This window comes from Myotis lucifugus, unplaced genomic scaffold (genome assembly GCF_000147115.1).
Source record: "Myotis lucifugus unplaced genomic scaffold, Myoluc2.0 scaffold_198, whole genome shotgun sequence".
Taxonomy (NCBI): Eukaryota; Metazoa; Chordata; class Mammalia; order Chiroptera; family Vespertilionidae; genus Myotis; species Myotis lucifugus.
This window is the reverse complement of record NW_005871246.1, coordinates 1,509,144-1,524,340: the sequence shown is the minus strand read 5'-3', so window position 1 is coordinate 1,524,340 and position 15,197 is coordinate 1,509,144. Positions and strand designations below refer to the sequence as shown.

Genomic DNA, 15,197 nt, shown 5'->3' with positions numbered 1-15,197 from the left:
TTCTCAAACGTGGCTCAAACTCACACACCCCAACACCACCTGTCTCCGTTGTGCAGCAGTCAGGGCTCTTCCCATCCCTGATCGCCCATCCTGTGAGCGGCCCTGCCACAGAGACCCCTCAAAGAGACCAAAGCCCCTACTCCTGACAGGATCTGTTTGGAAACCTCTGAGAGTGGGAGCTGCCTCTGGCCCATTTCCCGGTGCAGAACAGGTGCATAAACGGAGGCGGATGGCCAGGCCCCTCACTGACTCCCTCATGGCTGCCCACCTGGGGCTGGGGGCACACCAATGGGAGGGGCTAAGACTTAGGGAGAGGACCTGGGAAGGGCATTCCTGGTGGAGGGAACTGTCAAGGGCCTGGCGGGATGAAGGTGAGCCGGGCAGGCAGGGGAGTGTCGCTGGGGCAGGGGTCTGTGGGCCTGAACAGAAGTGATGAGGCCCCAGTTACCATTTCACAGGTGGGATCCCTCTTCCTGTGGAGAGGGCTTGGCGAGGCTCTTCTCCTCTACCCAGCACGTGTTATTGGGGACCTGCTCTGAGCGCTACCCCTCATGCTGGGCCCAGGTGTTTGTCAAGGGCAGGACCAGATGGGTGCCTGACTCTAGACAGCCTCGCTTGCCCTCCAGGTACATGTCCCAGACACTGGAGTCTTTGAGGGGGTCTTCAGGTCTGAGTGAGCCCCGTGGGTCTGAGCCTGCGATGGGGAGGGTCTCCTGGTTTTACCCCTCATGCTGCCTCTGCTGCCTTCCCGTGTCCCCTAAACTGAGCGGAGTTAATGATTTTCTGACTTTCCTGCTCTGAAAGCTTCAGAAACAAAGTGAGGCTGCCCTATGGCATTATCTGCATGTGTTACCAATCCTGGCGGGGCTGGTGGGACCGCTCTGCTGCTCGGGGGAGGCTCTACAGGGCCAGGTAGCCCTGGTTTCAGGACAAAAGTGGCAGCCGAAGCTGACACTCCATGAGTCAGGTTCTGGGCCCAGGTGGGCAGGCAGGGTGGGGCTGGCTGGAGGACGGACGCCACACAGCAGAGGCTTTCTGTGAAAATAGTGGGAATATATTTGACAGGATGAGTTTGCTGTGATTCGCATAGCACAGCCTCAGAGTTCCCATGTTTTATTTATCAGCACTAGAGAGGCATTCTGAGGGGCACACAACACCTTCTAGAAAGGAGATTTGGGCCTGGTTTGGTCTCTTTCAAAATGCCAAAATAAAAACTTTTGACATGCACATTGTACCCAAGGTAAAAATGAGAAAACAGAAGGAAACAAACGGGACCTCAGACACCAAGAACAGAAGGAAGTCCCTCCCACACTCCTACTCCCTTCGAAGACACGATTCTGTAAAAAGGACGTGCATACCGAGCCCTGGGTCACATCAGTGCATGAGATGCCAGCAGCGCCACACCCGGCCCTGAGTGTCCCAGCCAGTTCTCTGACTGCAACCCTGGGGCTGGAGCCTGCTGACCGGGGAGCCAGTGAAAGACTTCTTGGGGCGGCTGGTGCCTGTGGGCCTTCCATGCAGCCCCCTTCTCACCTCTCCAGCCTGTCTCCCCTCCCAACCCACCCAGGTAAAACAAATCAAGGAAGCCTGTATTCACATTACAACATGAAAATAGCACCAGAAACTTCAGAGCTAAATTGCTGATACTTGCCAGCCGAGAGCTCTGTGTAGGAGGAAAGCTCTAGAAAGGCAACCACAGAGGCTGGGGTGTGTGTGGGGGATGGGCAGGAAGAACGGGTGAGAGCTGGCTGTTGAGCAGCTTCCTCCCAGTCCACATGGGAACCTGGGCCTCAGGGGTCAAGGTGCACTGGAAACCAGCGCTTCTGTCTGTGGTGTGGATAGTGGCCATCACGACCATGTGCTTGAGGGGCCAGGCAGCTCACAGGTCTCTAGGTGGGGAGGCCCCATTTGATTTGTAAGGCCACTTTGGAATTGCAGCAACAGCAGCAAGACCAAGAGGGGTCCTGCTGTGATCCGACCGTGGTTGCCTCCTTACTTCCCTAATAGGTGACACGGAGGGGAGGACCCTGTCCAAACCTTCAAAGGAGGGGGCACAAGGGATGCAAGGTGTGAGCTGCTCTTCAAGTTCTTGGTACTGAGAAAACAGCTGCGTGGTCTCAAAGAGCCTGCTGCTGGCCAGCCCCTCACCCTCACCTTCTAGGTGGAAGGGTATTGCTGTCCATCAACCCCAGGCCCTACTCCAAGCATTAGAGTCTCAGCTCTAACACTGGAGTCTGAGCACTTGCATGGTAAGTCAGGTGGATTAAGATGTGGCCACCAGTCAAACTATCTGAGTATTGAAGCTTGCCAGTGTAGACAGGAGTCCCTTATTCACTGGGTTCATCCCCCAGCCCTTCTCCCATGCACTCTCTCACTCCTGTAAGTTACTCAGTGGAGTCCTTTTTAAGAGGGATCTTGAAGCTGGTTAGTCTCTGTCCGAAGAGCTGGCTGAGGAGGTCGTTCTGGGATTCAGCAGTCCAGCAGGCTCGGGGATTGGCATGTTCAGCACCGCGGACAGCTCTGCCCTTCTTGGGGGTCCTGTGCAGGGGTCTCGCCTGCGGAAAGGCTTTGCCTAGTCCGTCTCTGCTGCGTCTGAAGTCCCGGTGTGTGTGGCTGGGCTCCCCCCTCTGCTGCTCTGAGGGCTGAGGCAGTGTAATGCTGCTCTGGCTACCGGGCCTGGGCTTGGCAGGGAGCACACGGCTGGGAGTAGCCTGCTTCCGGGGAGCCCGGCGGGGTTTGTCAGGGACTGAAGGGGCCCTTCCCAAGCTCCCAACACTTTCACTCTTGCTTGGCCCCAGGGCCCGGCCCTTTCTCTTCTTCTCTTTGCCCTCCCTACCCTCCCTGGGGACCAGGCTCCCTTGGGGCCCCTGGTCACCAGCTTCCCTGGGGGCCTTGGAGTAGCCCTTGGCTGGGGCTCGAGTGGGGGGCTTGTCTGGGGCGGGGCTCTGGGCTGGGCAGTTGGGCTTGGAGGGGGTAGTGGCTGTTTCGCTCTGGAGCTGCCCACTGGCTGGCTGAGGCTGGCTGCCACCTGCTGTCTTGGTGCTGTGCTGTGGGTCTCCATTGCCCTGGGAGCTGGGGCCTGGCTTGGCTTTGAGGGCAGTGGGCTTCTGCCTGTCCTCAGTGCCACGGGCTGGCTCTCCAGGCTTTGGGCTGGCCACGGCCTTCTTCGATTGCACCGGGAACTTGGGTGCTTTGCCGGGGATAGACAGAGTTGGCCTGTCCTTTGATGAACTCTGACAGCCCCCATGCTTGGTGGCACTCCCCTTATGGGAGGGGACTCCCTTGTCCCCCTCAGACGCCATGTGGCATGTGGACACCTGCTTCTCCTTCCGGAGCATGGAGGGGGCTTCTGGGTGATGGTCAGGGGCACATTTGCCAGGGGCACTCGGCGTCCTGCCTTTCCCTGAGAATAGGCTCTCTGAGGCTTGGCCTCTGGCCCCTGGCTGGGGTAGAAATCCCTCCAGAGGGAGAGCCTGCTCGAGAAGAGGCCCAGGGCTTCCTGGGGAATCCCCATCTGGGGGGCTCTCCAGGGCTTGGTCTGGCTTGTGGCCATCTTTGCCATCAGCTGAGGCTGCTGGGAAAGGAGACAGAGATGGGAGAATGAACTCTTGGGAGTCAGAGGGCAGCTTGTTGCCCCTGGCCAGGTGGCCCTCAAGATCCATGGGCCTCTCTGGGGTCCTGGGCTGACCCTGGGTGCCACCAGGAGCCGCCTCGAGGCAGGGCTGGAGCAGGGCTGGCATGGATGCCTCGCTCAGAGTGGGGCTGCTGCCCAGAGACAGAGACCTGTCCACGACGGGCCCAGGGGCGCTGCTGGGCGTGGCCACTCTGCGCCGTTTACTAGGTAGTGAGCCCTCCCGGGCCTGTGTCTTCTGCCCGGAGGCGCCTGGCCTCCGCACCCCGCGGAATGTGAAGGGCTGCTGGCCCCTCCTCAGGTGTTTGTCCATGTGTCGGTCAAACTGCTCCTTCTTGGCGAACGTGTAGTTGCAAGAGCTGCAGATGAAGGACCTCTTGCTGATGTGGGTGACATTGGCACAGAGCTCACAGTCATACAGTGGGGTGTGTTGCAGCTCCAGCTCCTCCCTCACCCCGTGCTCCCTGGCGAGGTGCGCACGCAGCTCGCAGGGCTCAGGGTAGACCCTGGGGCACTGGGGGCACAGGAAGACACGCTGCGGGCTGTGCACCGCAAGGTGGCGCTGCAGCTTGAAAGGCTTGGGGAACCGCTTGCCGCAGTGGTGGCAGTCTCGGGAGGGGTCCTTGCAGTCCTGATGCACTGAGACGGTGTGGGGTAGGGGCTCTCGGTTGGGGCAGGGGGCAGGGGACAGGCTGGGGCATGTCTTGGTGGAGCCAGGGAGAGTGGCAGAACTGCTGGGCAGAGCTGGGTTTGCACAGGTTGATGGACTGCTTTTGGCTAAGGTGCTGTCTGGCATCAAAGTGCCATCCTGGTTTGAGTTTTTGGTACGAGCCTTGGGTTTTGGCTTCTCCCTCTCTGCAGGGCCCCCATTTGCCTGGCCAACTGAGCACTTGCCCCTGTGGGGTTTGGAAGCCTGCCCCATCATGCTGCTCAGGAAGTGCGTGACAGTGCTGTCCCCCTCCCAGCGTCCAGATGGGTCTCCCAGGGACCTCCGTGCCGGCCCCTTTCGGGCAAATCGTAGGGCATGTTCACGCAGGTGCTCGTTGTACATCCAGACATCGGCCACCTCCCGCAGGCACATGCCGCAGGCCCACAGCCCCGCCCGGCCCTGCACATGCTTCTCCTGCAGGTGCTCCCTCAGCAGCTCTCGAGAGCCAAACCTGCGCTCCACACACATGTAGCAGGTGGGGGGCGGTGAGGGGCTGTGGGCCAGCTTATGGAGGTCCAGCTCTCCCAGGCCATGAAAGCGCTGGAAGCACACCCTGCACTTGTAGGGTGTCCTCTTGGCCCTGGCATTCCGGTCTCTGACTGGGGCCCTTTTGGCCTTGGCCACCTCCTCTGGCCTTTTGCTCCGTGACCCCTGGGAGTTCACTGTGGCCTTGAAGTCTAAGAAACTCATGTTGGAGAGAGCCACAGGGTCTTCGCAGGGTCCCAGAAAGCATATATCTTGCATCTCAAATCTGGTGCTGAGCCTCTCAAGAGCCACGGCGTTCCCCGGGAGCCCGCAGTTGTAGTGTTCTTGCTCCAGGTTGGGGGGCTCAGGGCTCATGTCCTCAAGAGAAGAGGCGGTCTCATCAGCGGGGGCCTGCAGCTCCAGGCCTCGCCAAGCCGCTGGGACCATGTGCAGCTCAGGGATGTTCTCCGACGGGTGGTCCTTGGCACTGCAGGAGGGTTCCTGCTCGGCACAGTCCGCCTCTGGGTCAGGCTCCAGGGCCCATAGGCTGGGTCCTGGGGCCCAGGGGTCAATACCAGGCATCTTGCTGCTGAGGAAGCCCTCCAGGAGGAAGGACTCAGGCAGGCCCATGGCCTCGTCACTCCATGGGTCCTCGAGGGACAGGCAGAGGGAGCCTGAGTCACTGAGATCTGTGGGCATGTGGGCAGAGGGCAGAGTTTCACTGCCCTGGAGCTCCCAGGGCTCTGGCAATGGCGGAGGCTTTGGCTTTTTACAGCGCTTCCCATAGACTCGGGGGTTCTTCTTCCGAGTTAAGTGGTTGCCCAGAGGGAAGAGCTGGGAAAAGGAGGCTTCGTCATCAAACAAGCTCAGAGGGTCCCTGACACTTTCATGCTCCTGGACCCTGTCTTCTGGATTGTACAGGGGACCCTGGAGGCAACTGCTGATGGTGTCACCTGCTTCAGAACCACAAGTCTCTGGGGGGCTTGAGGGTCCCCAGGGGGGCTTGTGCCCTTCCCAGACACCTTGCCCTGACCCACTCTCGGCTGCACTGCTGTGCCCTGCAGGTGTACCCCCAGCTGCCCTTGACAGTTCTCTGCAGACACCCGATGTCCTGGTCTCTCTGGGTCCCCAGGACTCCCTTGCCAAGGCTGCCTTCGGCTCCCTTGTCTCTTCTGCAGGAGGCACCCCCTCCATTCTCCCTGGAGGTGCCACCCACTTTCCAGGTGACTTCTGTGTGGACGTCTCCTCCAGTTCTGTGGCCAGGAGGAGAGGCAGCTGTGTGACCTCCGTCTCCTGCTCTGCCTCCTGTGCGAGGCAGTGGCTCAGAGGGGGTGGGTAATTGACAGTCGCAGTTGATGGATTCCAGTGGCTTCTATCTGAAATCACATCAGGAGAGACTGGAGGACCGCTCTCCTCCCGGAACCTTCTCGCTCTTGGCTTTCTCGATTTCTTATTTGATTTCCCCTCTGACTCGTGGGGGATGCCCATGGGCGCTCTACCCCGCCTCTTGCCTCCTCTTCTCTCTGCCCGTTTGGGACAGGGGTCGTCCCTCTGCAGCAAGTCCCATTTCCTGGGCTCTGCAGGCCTTGAGCCCACTTCTTGCTTGACCAGGCCTGGGGGGTGTGGTTCCTGGCTGGGGGGACTGACTGGTGTTCTCACAATGCTGACCCCCCGCCTGAGCCCCTTGGACATCTTGGGACTTGGGGCATCCTCAGGAGCCCTGGAGGCCTGGAGCGGAGGTGACCCAGCCCTGTGCTTCGGTTTCTCCTTCCCGGGTGCCCTGCGGCTTTTCTTCCCAGGGGGGCGGCTCATCTGGGCTGCAGGCTCCCCAGATTGGGGAGCAGCCAGGGCTGGGGGGCTTGGCTGGGAGGTGACCCCCTGTAGCCTGTGCTTCCTGGCTCTGTGGCGGCTTAGGCCTGGTCCGGATCGGAAGGTGGCCGAGCAGACCTCGCAGGTCACAGGCCGCCCTCTGGGGTCTCGGTTCTCCCAGCAGCTGCTCTCAGTAGACATGGGGCTGTTTTTAAAGCCACAAGGCTTCTGTTTGGGGTCCTGGGGACCTAGAGGGTCCCCCTGGGGCACCTGCTGGGGGACATTTCTGAGGCTCTGCGGCGAGTTGGGCCTGGAGTTGCTGGCTGTGCTGCTCAGAGACGTGGCTCTGTCCTGCTGGAGCTCTTCACAAGGGCAGGTGACTGTCGCGCCTCTGGTGCCAGCTGCTGAGGCCTTTGAAATGCCAGGATGCCCAGCCCCAGGTATCTTAAGGTCCTCCTCGCCCTGGGTGCTGGCTCCGGCCTCACCTTCCCGGCAGGCACGAGGCTCTGGCCCTGCTGTCGTCTGGGAGGAAGCGTCAGCGGGCACAGTGGTGATGCTCTGGCCTTCCCTGTGTCCTGGGTGTTCTGAGGAGGGGCCCTCGGGCGTCCTGTCTGGGCTGCTGTGGGGCAGTGCCCCCCTGCAGTGGGGGTCTGGCCACTCAGCCCTGGGGCCTCTAACTGCTCCCATGCCATCTGTGGCAGGAATGCCGGGTAGGGCTGCTGCCTGGACGGTCACTCTTGGGGACATGGCCCTCGATGGGGGAGAAGGGACATCATAGGCAGGAGATCCCCTCAGCCTCTCTTTTCTAGAACCCTCTAGGGACCTTGGCATGTAGCCTTCAGGGTGGTCCCCCACATGGGTGGAAATGAAGGCATTGATGAGACCGGGCTGGCCCGTGGAAGTGTCTTCCAGTGGGCTCCGTTCCCCTAGGAGAGAGTGGCAAACCAGGCTTTCCTTGAGGCCACAAGAGCTTGTCCTCAAAGATGAGGAGGTCGCCAGGGACCCTCCAGCCCTAGCATCTGTGGGAGCTGGGGTGCAGTCAGCCCTTTTTAGAGCTGTACAGGCAGAGGAATAGGCTGGCAGGTGCTTCATGCTGGTAGGGTCCCCGAGGGATGGCGACACTGGGAGCAGCCCCCTCAGCTCACCTGAAGGCACTGTGGGAGGGTCTTCCTGGAGCAGGTGCTCAAGGCTGCAGGGAACAGGGGTGGCTGCAGAAATGGGCAAGGGGGCACAGCTGGCCAGGTCTCTCATGGGGAGCTCTGCGCTCTCCCCAGTGAGTAGCAGGTGTTTCTTAAGGCCTGGACTGGCTGCCTCTGGAGTCCAGTCCTCAGGCCCATTTTGGTCATGGGTTGCTGTCAAGGCCGGGACTAAAGATTCCACATCAGAGGAGGAGGGGCTGGGAGTGGACTGTGCCTCATTTTGAAGGCCCAAGTTCGGTCTGCTTCCCAGGACCTGCCCCCCTAGCTGGTCTGCAGCCCCAGTGGGGCTGGCCAGTGTAGTTTCAGGATCAGCATCAACTGTGGTGAGGTTGTCTGGGCTCCCCAGGCTCCCCCAGTTATCTGGTTGCAGCTGGCTGGCTTCACCTGGGCCTTTGAGCTTCTCAGCCTGGCCGGGTGAGCCCAGATGGCCACCTGCCTCTGGCCTCAGCTGACATCCGGCCATTTCAGAGATAGTTGTCATCTGCACACCGCCATCTGAACCCTTACCAGGGCCATGGGCCACATTCCCACATTCTATGATGTCCCCTTCCACATCTGAGGGGTTGCTCTGTTGAGAGCTCTGGGTGTTGGCAAGCTGAGGCCCCTGTAAGCTCTGGTCATCATCTTCATTCTCAGCTGCTCCGGCCACCAGGAGCTGGAGTTGACATAGGGGGCTTTCGGCTGGGTCCTGGGGCCTCCTGCCAGGACTGATGTTGGGCATGCAGCCAGGACTTGGGGAGGCCCCTGCTGGTACAACCTTCTTGTTACCCTCAGAGCCAGGGCTCCCTGCTGCAGGGTGGAGGGGACCTGTTTCTTCTGCCCCGTCTGCACTGCTTAGAGAATGTCCCTTGAGGGCCTCACGGTGACTGGTACCAGAAGGTGGACTGGCACCCAGATGCAGAACTGCAGCACCCTGAAATGCCAAGGCAGGTGCCAGATGGGCAACAGGACTGCTGAGCCCCTCCAGCTCAGGGGCATCTTGGCCGGGCCCCTGCGCCTTGCAGGATCCCCCTCTTTGAGTGCAGGGAAGGAGCAGCAGGACGTCTTCGTTGTGATGGATTCCGGTGGCCTTGTTATTTTTAAGAAACAAAGGCTCGTGGTTTGGGCTGCACTTCACTAACTTCCCTCTGTCTGAGGGGGGTTTGAGTGGCTCTCCGGGGTCTGGGAGACAGGCTTCTGGGCAGCCCCTGCAGCCCTCTTCCGCCTCAGGGAGCCCTCTGCTGGAGACTCTGGTGTTCTGCACTGGCTGGAAACTGAGGCTAGCCCCAGCGGGGCTGAAAGAAGTCCCAGCAACCTGGTCTTTGTGGGAGGCAGGGGGAGGGGCTGCTTCTCCCAGGTGAAATGAGGGCCACGCCTCCTGGGGGCTCCCTAGGGTCCCCTCTGTGGTGGCCACGGCTGTTTCTGCCCCTTCCTGGTGTGGACTCAATTCCCCAAGATCAGTGAGGTCAGCTGTGGAGAATGAGTCCTTTTGGGGTGAAGCCGCCTGATGGGTGGGCAGCGGGGTGCCTGTGCCCGAGCGCATTCTGCCCGTGTGCTGAGCTCCACGCAGCTCTCCCGGGGCCTCCTGCACACCTTTACTTTGCAGCTGACTTTCTAATTCGGTAACCAATCGTTTGATCTCTAGTTCATCCTCAGGCAGGTTGCTCATAAAAGTGATGCTACATTCGCTAACCTTGCACGGCAAAGGCGGAGGGGTGGCGGCTGTTGTCCTTTCACGGGGACACCTCTTACTGAACACCTTTGCCCCCGAGAGGTCAGGAGAATGGTCCAGATGGCTGGAGAGCACTGGGGAAACTTCCTCCAGCAGAGACCAGCCTTTCTCAGGCAGAAATGAGGGGTAGGGTGGGTCCAGCTGGGGTTTCCTTGGGGGTGGATCAATGCATGTAGGTGGTGACTGTGCGTCCCCATTTCCGGACAGGCTGCTGTAGATCGGTGAGTCGAACTCGTCCATGGGCAGCCCCGAGAGGAGGGGCGTGGACTCCAAGGTCAGCGGTGATTCGGCTTTGCCTGGGTCCGTGTTCACTGAGTAGGGTGGATTCCTGGGGGGTTTTGGCTTGAGGGAGCTGGGGTCCACACCCTCCTGGCACAGGTGCCTGCTACTGGCTGCAGGAGTGTCTGGAGCCAAGGGCTTGGAGTACAAGTCTTTGGGGAAACAGCCAGCCAGATCTTCGGGTCCAAGGAGCAATTTTCTGGGGGGGCTGCTGTAGGGCTGGGGCTCCATTTTGGCAGCTGGAACCAGGGAGTCTCTGTTAAAAAGAACAGAGTCACACCCAAGATCAGGGGTCTTTAAAAACAGGGTGCTGGGCTCGGGGTCGGCAGCAGTGGTGTCAGTGATGGGGACCAGCAATTCTCCTGGCAGGCAGGCAGGGGGGTCCTCTTTGTCATGAGAGATGGGGGGTTCTGTGCACCGGGGGGCACCCAGCAGACTGCCTGCACCTGGCAGTGCTGAGCTCCCGTGGGGCACCGTGGTGTCCTCCCTGCCTGGCTGTGGTTGCTCAGGGGCAGGGGGACAGAGACTTCCTTCCACACAGGTGGACGGAGGAGGGTCCGAAACATCTCTGAGAAGCTTGGTGGTGTCAGGAGGAACATCTTCTTGAGGGAAGTCCAGCGATGGATGGTTTTCTTCTGGGGTCTTGGTGCTGGTGGGAATCTGCAGGAGGCACTTGGGGTCTCTCTCCTTAGGGCTGCCTACGGTCTCAGGGCTTTGCACTGGGCCCTGGCCCTCAGGGCTCTCACTGGGGCCTGGGCAAGGCCTGCCTGGCTTTGTGGTTTCCGGCCTCACGACCTTCCTGGATTTCTGCTGCTTTCGCCCTTCTCTAGGACCCAGGGCTAAGTCCATTTCCTTCCTCTTCTCACCTCGGCGCCACCGCCGGCTGCCGGGTCGAGGCCGGCCTCTGAGGTGGGAGCCCCGTGGCTGCAAGTTGTCCTCTTCCTCGGACTCTGAAGCATAGTCATATTCCTGGAGCCTGCCCTCCAGGGTGCTGGGTGCGGGCCTCTCGGTGGCCAGGGGGAAGCAACTGCCCTGGCCTTGCTGCGCCTGCTGCTTGTGCAGCTGATTCTTCTGCTGCACAATCTTGTGGATGAGCTCCTTGCTCCAGGTGCCACCCCAGGCCTTCCTCCTCCTGGAATCCTTCCGCAGGGACAGTCGGAGGCGCTTAGAGCTCCTCGTCTCCACCGGGAGGAGCCTTCCACAGGGATCTGTGTGGCTCTTGAGGGCTTGGGTCCTGAGGTCCCGGGGGCGGTGTGGGGCTGGCTCAGCCCTTTTGCCCTTCCTCCTGGGCCTCAGACAGGAGGCTCTGGTGCCCCTGCCCGACCTCTTGGCAGTGCTGGCTGTGTCCAGTTCTCCCTGGGAAAACTTAAACTGCTTCCCTCTCCTCTGCTGGCTGGCCAGGCTGGTCCTATTTGCCTCCGCAGGCACTGGGCCCAGGGATCGAGTTTTGGGCCGGCTGCAGGCTGTGTAGCCCCCATCCCCAGGGCGGGGGGCCTGGGGCTCCACGGTTGGGAGCGGGGGATGGGATTTGTTCTCTGGCATGGCCCCACCCACCCTGGTCTTGGGGGGCAGCCCGGCACTGGTACCTCTGGGGCCAGAAGGTTCTTCATCAGCGAAGACGTCGATGAAACTGCTGTCGATCTCGGGGTTGTCTGACTGATATTCCAGGCCGTTGAGTGCCTCGGTGATGAGGCTGTCCAGCTTGGCATCATCCTCCAGGTCCAGGTCCGCAGCAGAGAGTGGGAAAGGGGCAGTGGTCAGGTTGGGCAAGAAAGTTGTCCTCAGGGGGTCATCTTTGCCATCCACCCGGAGGTCTCCCCCTAGCAGGAAGGGGACCGTCCTAGTGTGGCTGAGAAGGCTTGGGTTCCCGGGGTCCGGTGCTTTGGGGGCAGCCAGCACAGAGGGGGCAGCGGAAGGCCTGGGGATCTCTGAGGGCTGCTGGTGGCTGTCCTTGGTCCTGGCCAGGAGCAGGCTGCAAAACTGCCGGTGCTCCAGGAAGGTGGCCAGGCTGCTGTAGTTTCGGTCGCACTGCTTGCAAGTGAGCAGCACATCCAGCTGGTCCAGGCTGGCGCTGCTGAGGGGGAAGTGATGGGCAGAGTAGGGGGGCGGCTCCGGGGGGAAGCCCTCCAGCCCCCCACTGCCCACCTCAGAGACCGCACTGGGGAATGGGACCTCCTCCAGGCATTTGAAGGTACCCTCAGCCCCCAGCACCTCTGTGGGGAAAGGGAAGGTCTTGACTGGCTCTGGCTGGTAGTGGATGGGGAGGGCATGTGAGGGGTCAGGGGATGGGAAGGGGCTGCTGTTCTCCTGGGGGTGGTTGGGGGGGTGGAAGAAGGAAGAGGGCCCTAGTGGGCCGGGGAGCTGGCTCTCCTCCGAGCTGGGGTTGGCTGGGCTGCTGGACAGCGGTGACAGTGATGAGCAGGTGCTGCTGCCAGCTGTGTTGGTGGCGGGTGAGGGCAGTGGGGACTCACTGGGAGAGGCTCCCACAAGCCTGGGTGGGGGCAGGCTGGGGGTCCCTTGGGGTGAGACCTGGGGCTGGGCCACCCCAAAGAACAGGGGCTGGGCTCCAGGGTCCTGCAGCCCATTGTAGGTGAACAGCCCTGGGGAGCTGCTGCTGTGCTGGCCGGGGCTGTTTCTCAGCACCAGCTTCTCGCCAGGTCCAGGTGTCTTGCTGGCAGCACCCAGGGCTACCTGGCGCCCCCCCTGCCACTCAGGGGTCCCTGGGGGAAAAGGCAGCCGGTTCAGCATCTCCACTTGATGGGGGCTGGGCCTGGTGGCCGGGAGCACCCGGGGCCAGGGCAGCGGGGGGCTCTGGGGGAGTCCAAGTCGCTGGCCAGAGCTGGGCTGGCCTTCAAAGAACACACTCCTGGTGGTGGCTGGGGGGCCCAGGGGAGGCGTGGGGTAAGGGGTTCTGGTAGGATCCCACAGCTGGGGCAGCCTGGTGGGTGGGGGCCCAGGGTTGGCCAGCTCTGTGTCCAGAGAACTAGGACTGGTGCCCACCCCACTGGCTCCCGGGCTTCCATAAGCCTGTCCTGGAAAGTGCCTCTGGGGCAAAGAGTTTGGGGGTCCCCTGGGGCTCCCCAGTCCATTGTGGGCTGAAGGCGGTCTCTCAGGGAGGGCTGTGGTCAGGCTCTTGTGCAAACTGTCTGGGAAGGTGACCGTGCTCTCTGAGAAGGGGCCGGGGACCGGGCGAGCAGCACCAGTTGTGGGGAGAGCACGGCCGAGGTCACTGGTGGGGTCAAGGCGCCCCGGCTGGCTGGAGAAGCAGGACGGGGGTGGGGGAGCAGGCTGTGTGGGCAGGGGGTAGGCCACGCCTGTGCCCACTGCCTCCTCCTGCCATTCTCCCCGAGGCTGGTGGAAGGCAAACACCAGGGCCCTCTCAGAGTACTCAGGCCCTGCCGTGTCCTCGGGGAAGGGCTTTGGGCCAGCCCCAGGCAGTGCTGGGAAGGGGATCTGGAAGGAGGCCACCCTGGGGCTGCCAGCTTTGGGAAAGGGCTCCGGTTCTGTGGGAAGGACCCTGAAACTAGCACCTGGGAAGTTGTTTTCAGCAGCGGGAAGCCAGGCATCGGCCCCACTGGCCTGGAATTCTGAGTAGGAGGCTGGCCTGCAGGGACTGGCGTCACTGCTCTGGGGGGCCCTAAGGGGCGGGGGCCCTGGGGTGGCACTCGGTGAGGTATAATTGGTGGAGGTAAAGCTGGAGGGTGTCTCCTGGAAGCACCTATGGAAGCTGAGCTCTTCTGGGGCAGGAGGGGCCTCTGCTTCTGGGGGCCGGGGGCCCTCACGCTGTGGGCCCTCAGGGGTCTCATCCAGGGCGGGCCTGGCCCTTGAGCCCGAAATGCTCAGAGTGCAGAGCTGCTGGGGGCTGTTGTCTGCCCTGCCTGTGTGTCCTGTGGGAGCCTGTGTGTGGCTCCTCCCTAGTGGGGCCCGGGGGCTACCACCCTTCCTGGGGGGGCTGCTTAGGGGCTGGGTTCTCTGGAGGGTGGCCTTGGGCTCCACCTCCCTAGCCTGCCCAGGCTGGGTATCAGGGGGCTCCATGGCCTGGGTCCCACTGCCCGGCTCCCTCATGGCCTTGGTGGTCCTGCTGGCCAGGGCACTGTCCTCGCCGGGGGGCTGGGGAGCTGTGCCACTGGCCATGCCACCGGTTGTCTGGCAGGATTGCAGGCCTCTGGTCATGGTTGGGGGCGGTGCTCCGCGGGGCTGCTCTCCAGGCATGGCCCCTCCGTCTGGTTGCTAGGATGTGGTGGTCCGCGGGGGTCCGTGGGGAGAGGGCTGGGTGGCCATCCTTGCCCCTTGAGGGTCCCTGGAGAAACCTGTTCTCATGGTCCTGGGTGGAGCCTGAAAGGAAAAGACAGAAGTGAGGAGGGAGCTGTGGAGGCTCCCTGGCTCCCACGGAGCTGTGACAGGGCTGGGAGCAGAAGCAGCTGGCCCCAAAGCCCCCAGCTTTAGAGGAAGGGGCTCAGCTCCAATGCCACTTTGAGAGACAAGAGGAGAAAAGCTTTCCTGCCAGACTGAGCAAGGGGTTGCAGGGCGGGGAGAAGGAGAGGGGAAAAAAGGGGAGTGCTCAGAAGACCCCTGGCCACCTCAGAGCAGTCCTGTGTGGCTCTAGCCAGCCTGTGAGTGAAAGGCCCCCGACCTACGGAGGCCCCATGGCAGGGATAAAGAGCACCTGGTGGCCATCTGTGTGACCTGAGCTACAGCCCAGGTGGGGTCAGGGGACAACCCAGGCGGGACAGAGGGGACACCTCCACCTGCTGAGAGGAGGGGCCTCACATCAGAAGCCGAGTTGGGAAATAAGGGGTGAAGCTATGCACCCCTGAGTCTGGCCTGAGGCTCACACCTGGGCCTGTGATGGTCTTACAGCCGTTGCACACAGGATAGCCTCAAGCCACTCGCCCTGGGGACCCACTGGTCAGCCCCTTGGGTGGGGTCTGCATCTGTATTTCTAGGCAGCGCCAGGCACTGCTGGTGCTTCCTCCCTGTGTGTGGAGACCTCCCCAGGGATCATAGCCTGACTTGGGGCACAAGCATCCCTGTCTCTCCCGGGTGGGGATGGTTCCAGTACTGTCCCTCTTCCCCCCTGGCCAGCCCCGAGGACCCTCCCCCATCCCAGCAGCGTGTGTGCCCCTCCCCTCCTAAGCAGAGGTCTTCCGGGCCCCACTGCCTGGGGCCAGCCCTTCCATCCCCTTTCCATCTCAAGACTGGAGACCTTGGAGCAAACGCTTGTGGGTGAAGTTTGTTGAATGAATGAACAATAGCAGTAACCTCAGCATGAGCTCCTTCTGAGCGTCTGGCTGGGGGCCAGGGAGCTGAGCGCTTCCATCAGTCACTTGTCCTGTCCTCACGGTGGCTCTGGAGGTCAGAACCCTTAGAGCTACGGGGAGGTGAGTACCTCAC

The 15,197-nt window shown here is 61.7% G+C and overlaps 1 protein-coding gene across 1 annotated transcript; it reads right to left on the bottom strand.

Moving 5' to 3' along the window:
* Positions 1-1,055: 1,055 nt before the first annotated feature.
* Positions 1,056-14,084, bottom strand: ZNF469 (zinc finger protein 469). Its single transcript, XM_014463121.2, has one exon. It carries the CDS (start codon positions 14,013-14,015, stop codon positions 2,385-2,387), a length of 11,631 nt encoding a protein of 3,876 aa, XP_014318607.1. The 5' UTR covers positions 14,016-14,084; the 3' UTR covers positions 1,056-2,384.
* Positions 14,085-15,197: the final 1,113 nt, after the last annotated feature.

What these genes read in the sequence shown, in the direction of transcription:
- ZNF469 (XM_014463121.2), bottom strand. Translation starts at nt 14,015, where the DNA reads ATGCCTGGAGAGCAGCCCCGCGGAGCACCGCCCCCAACCATGACCAGA.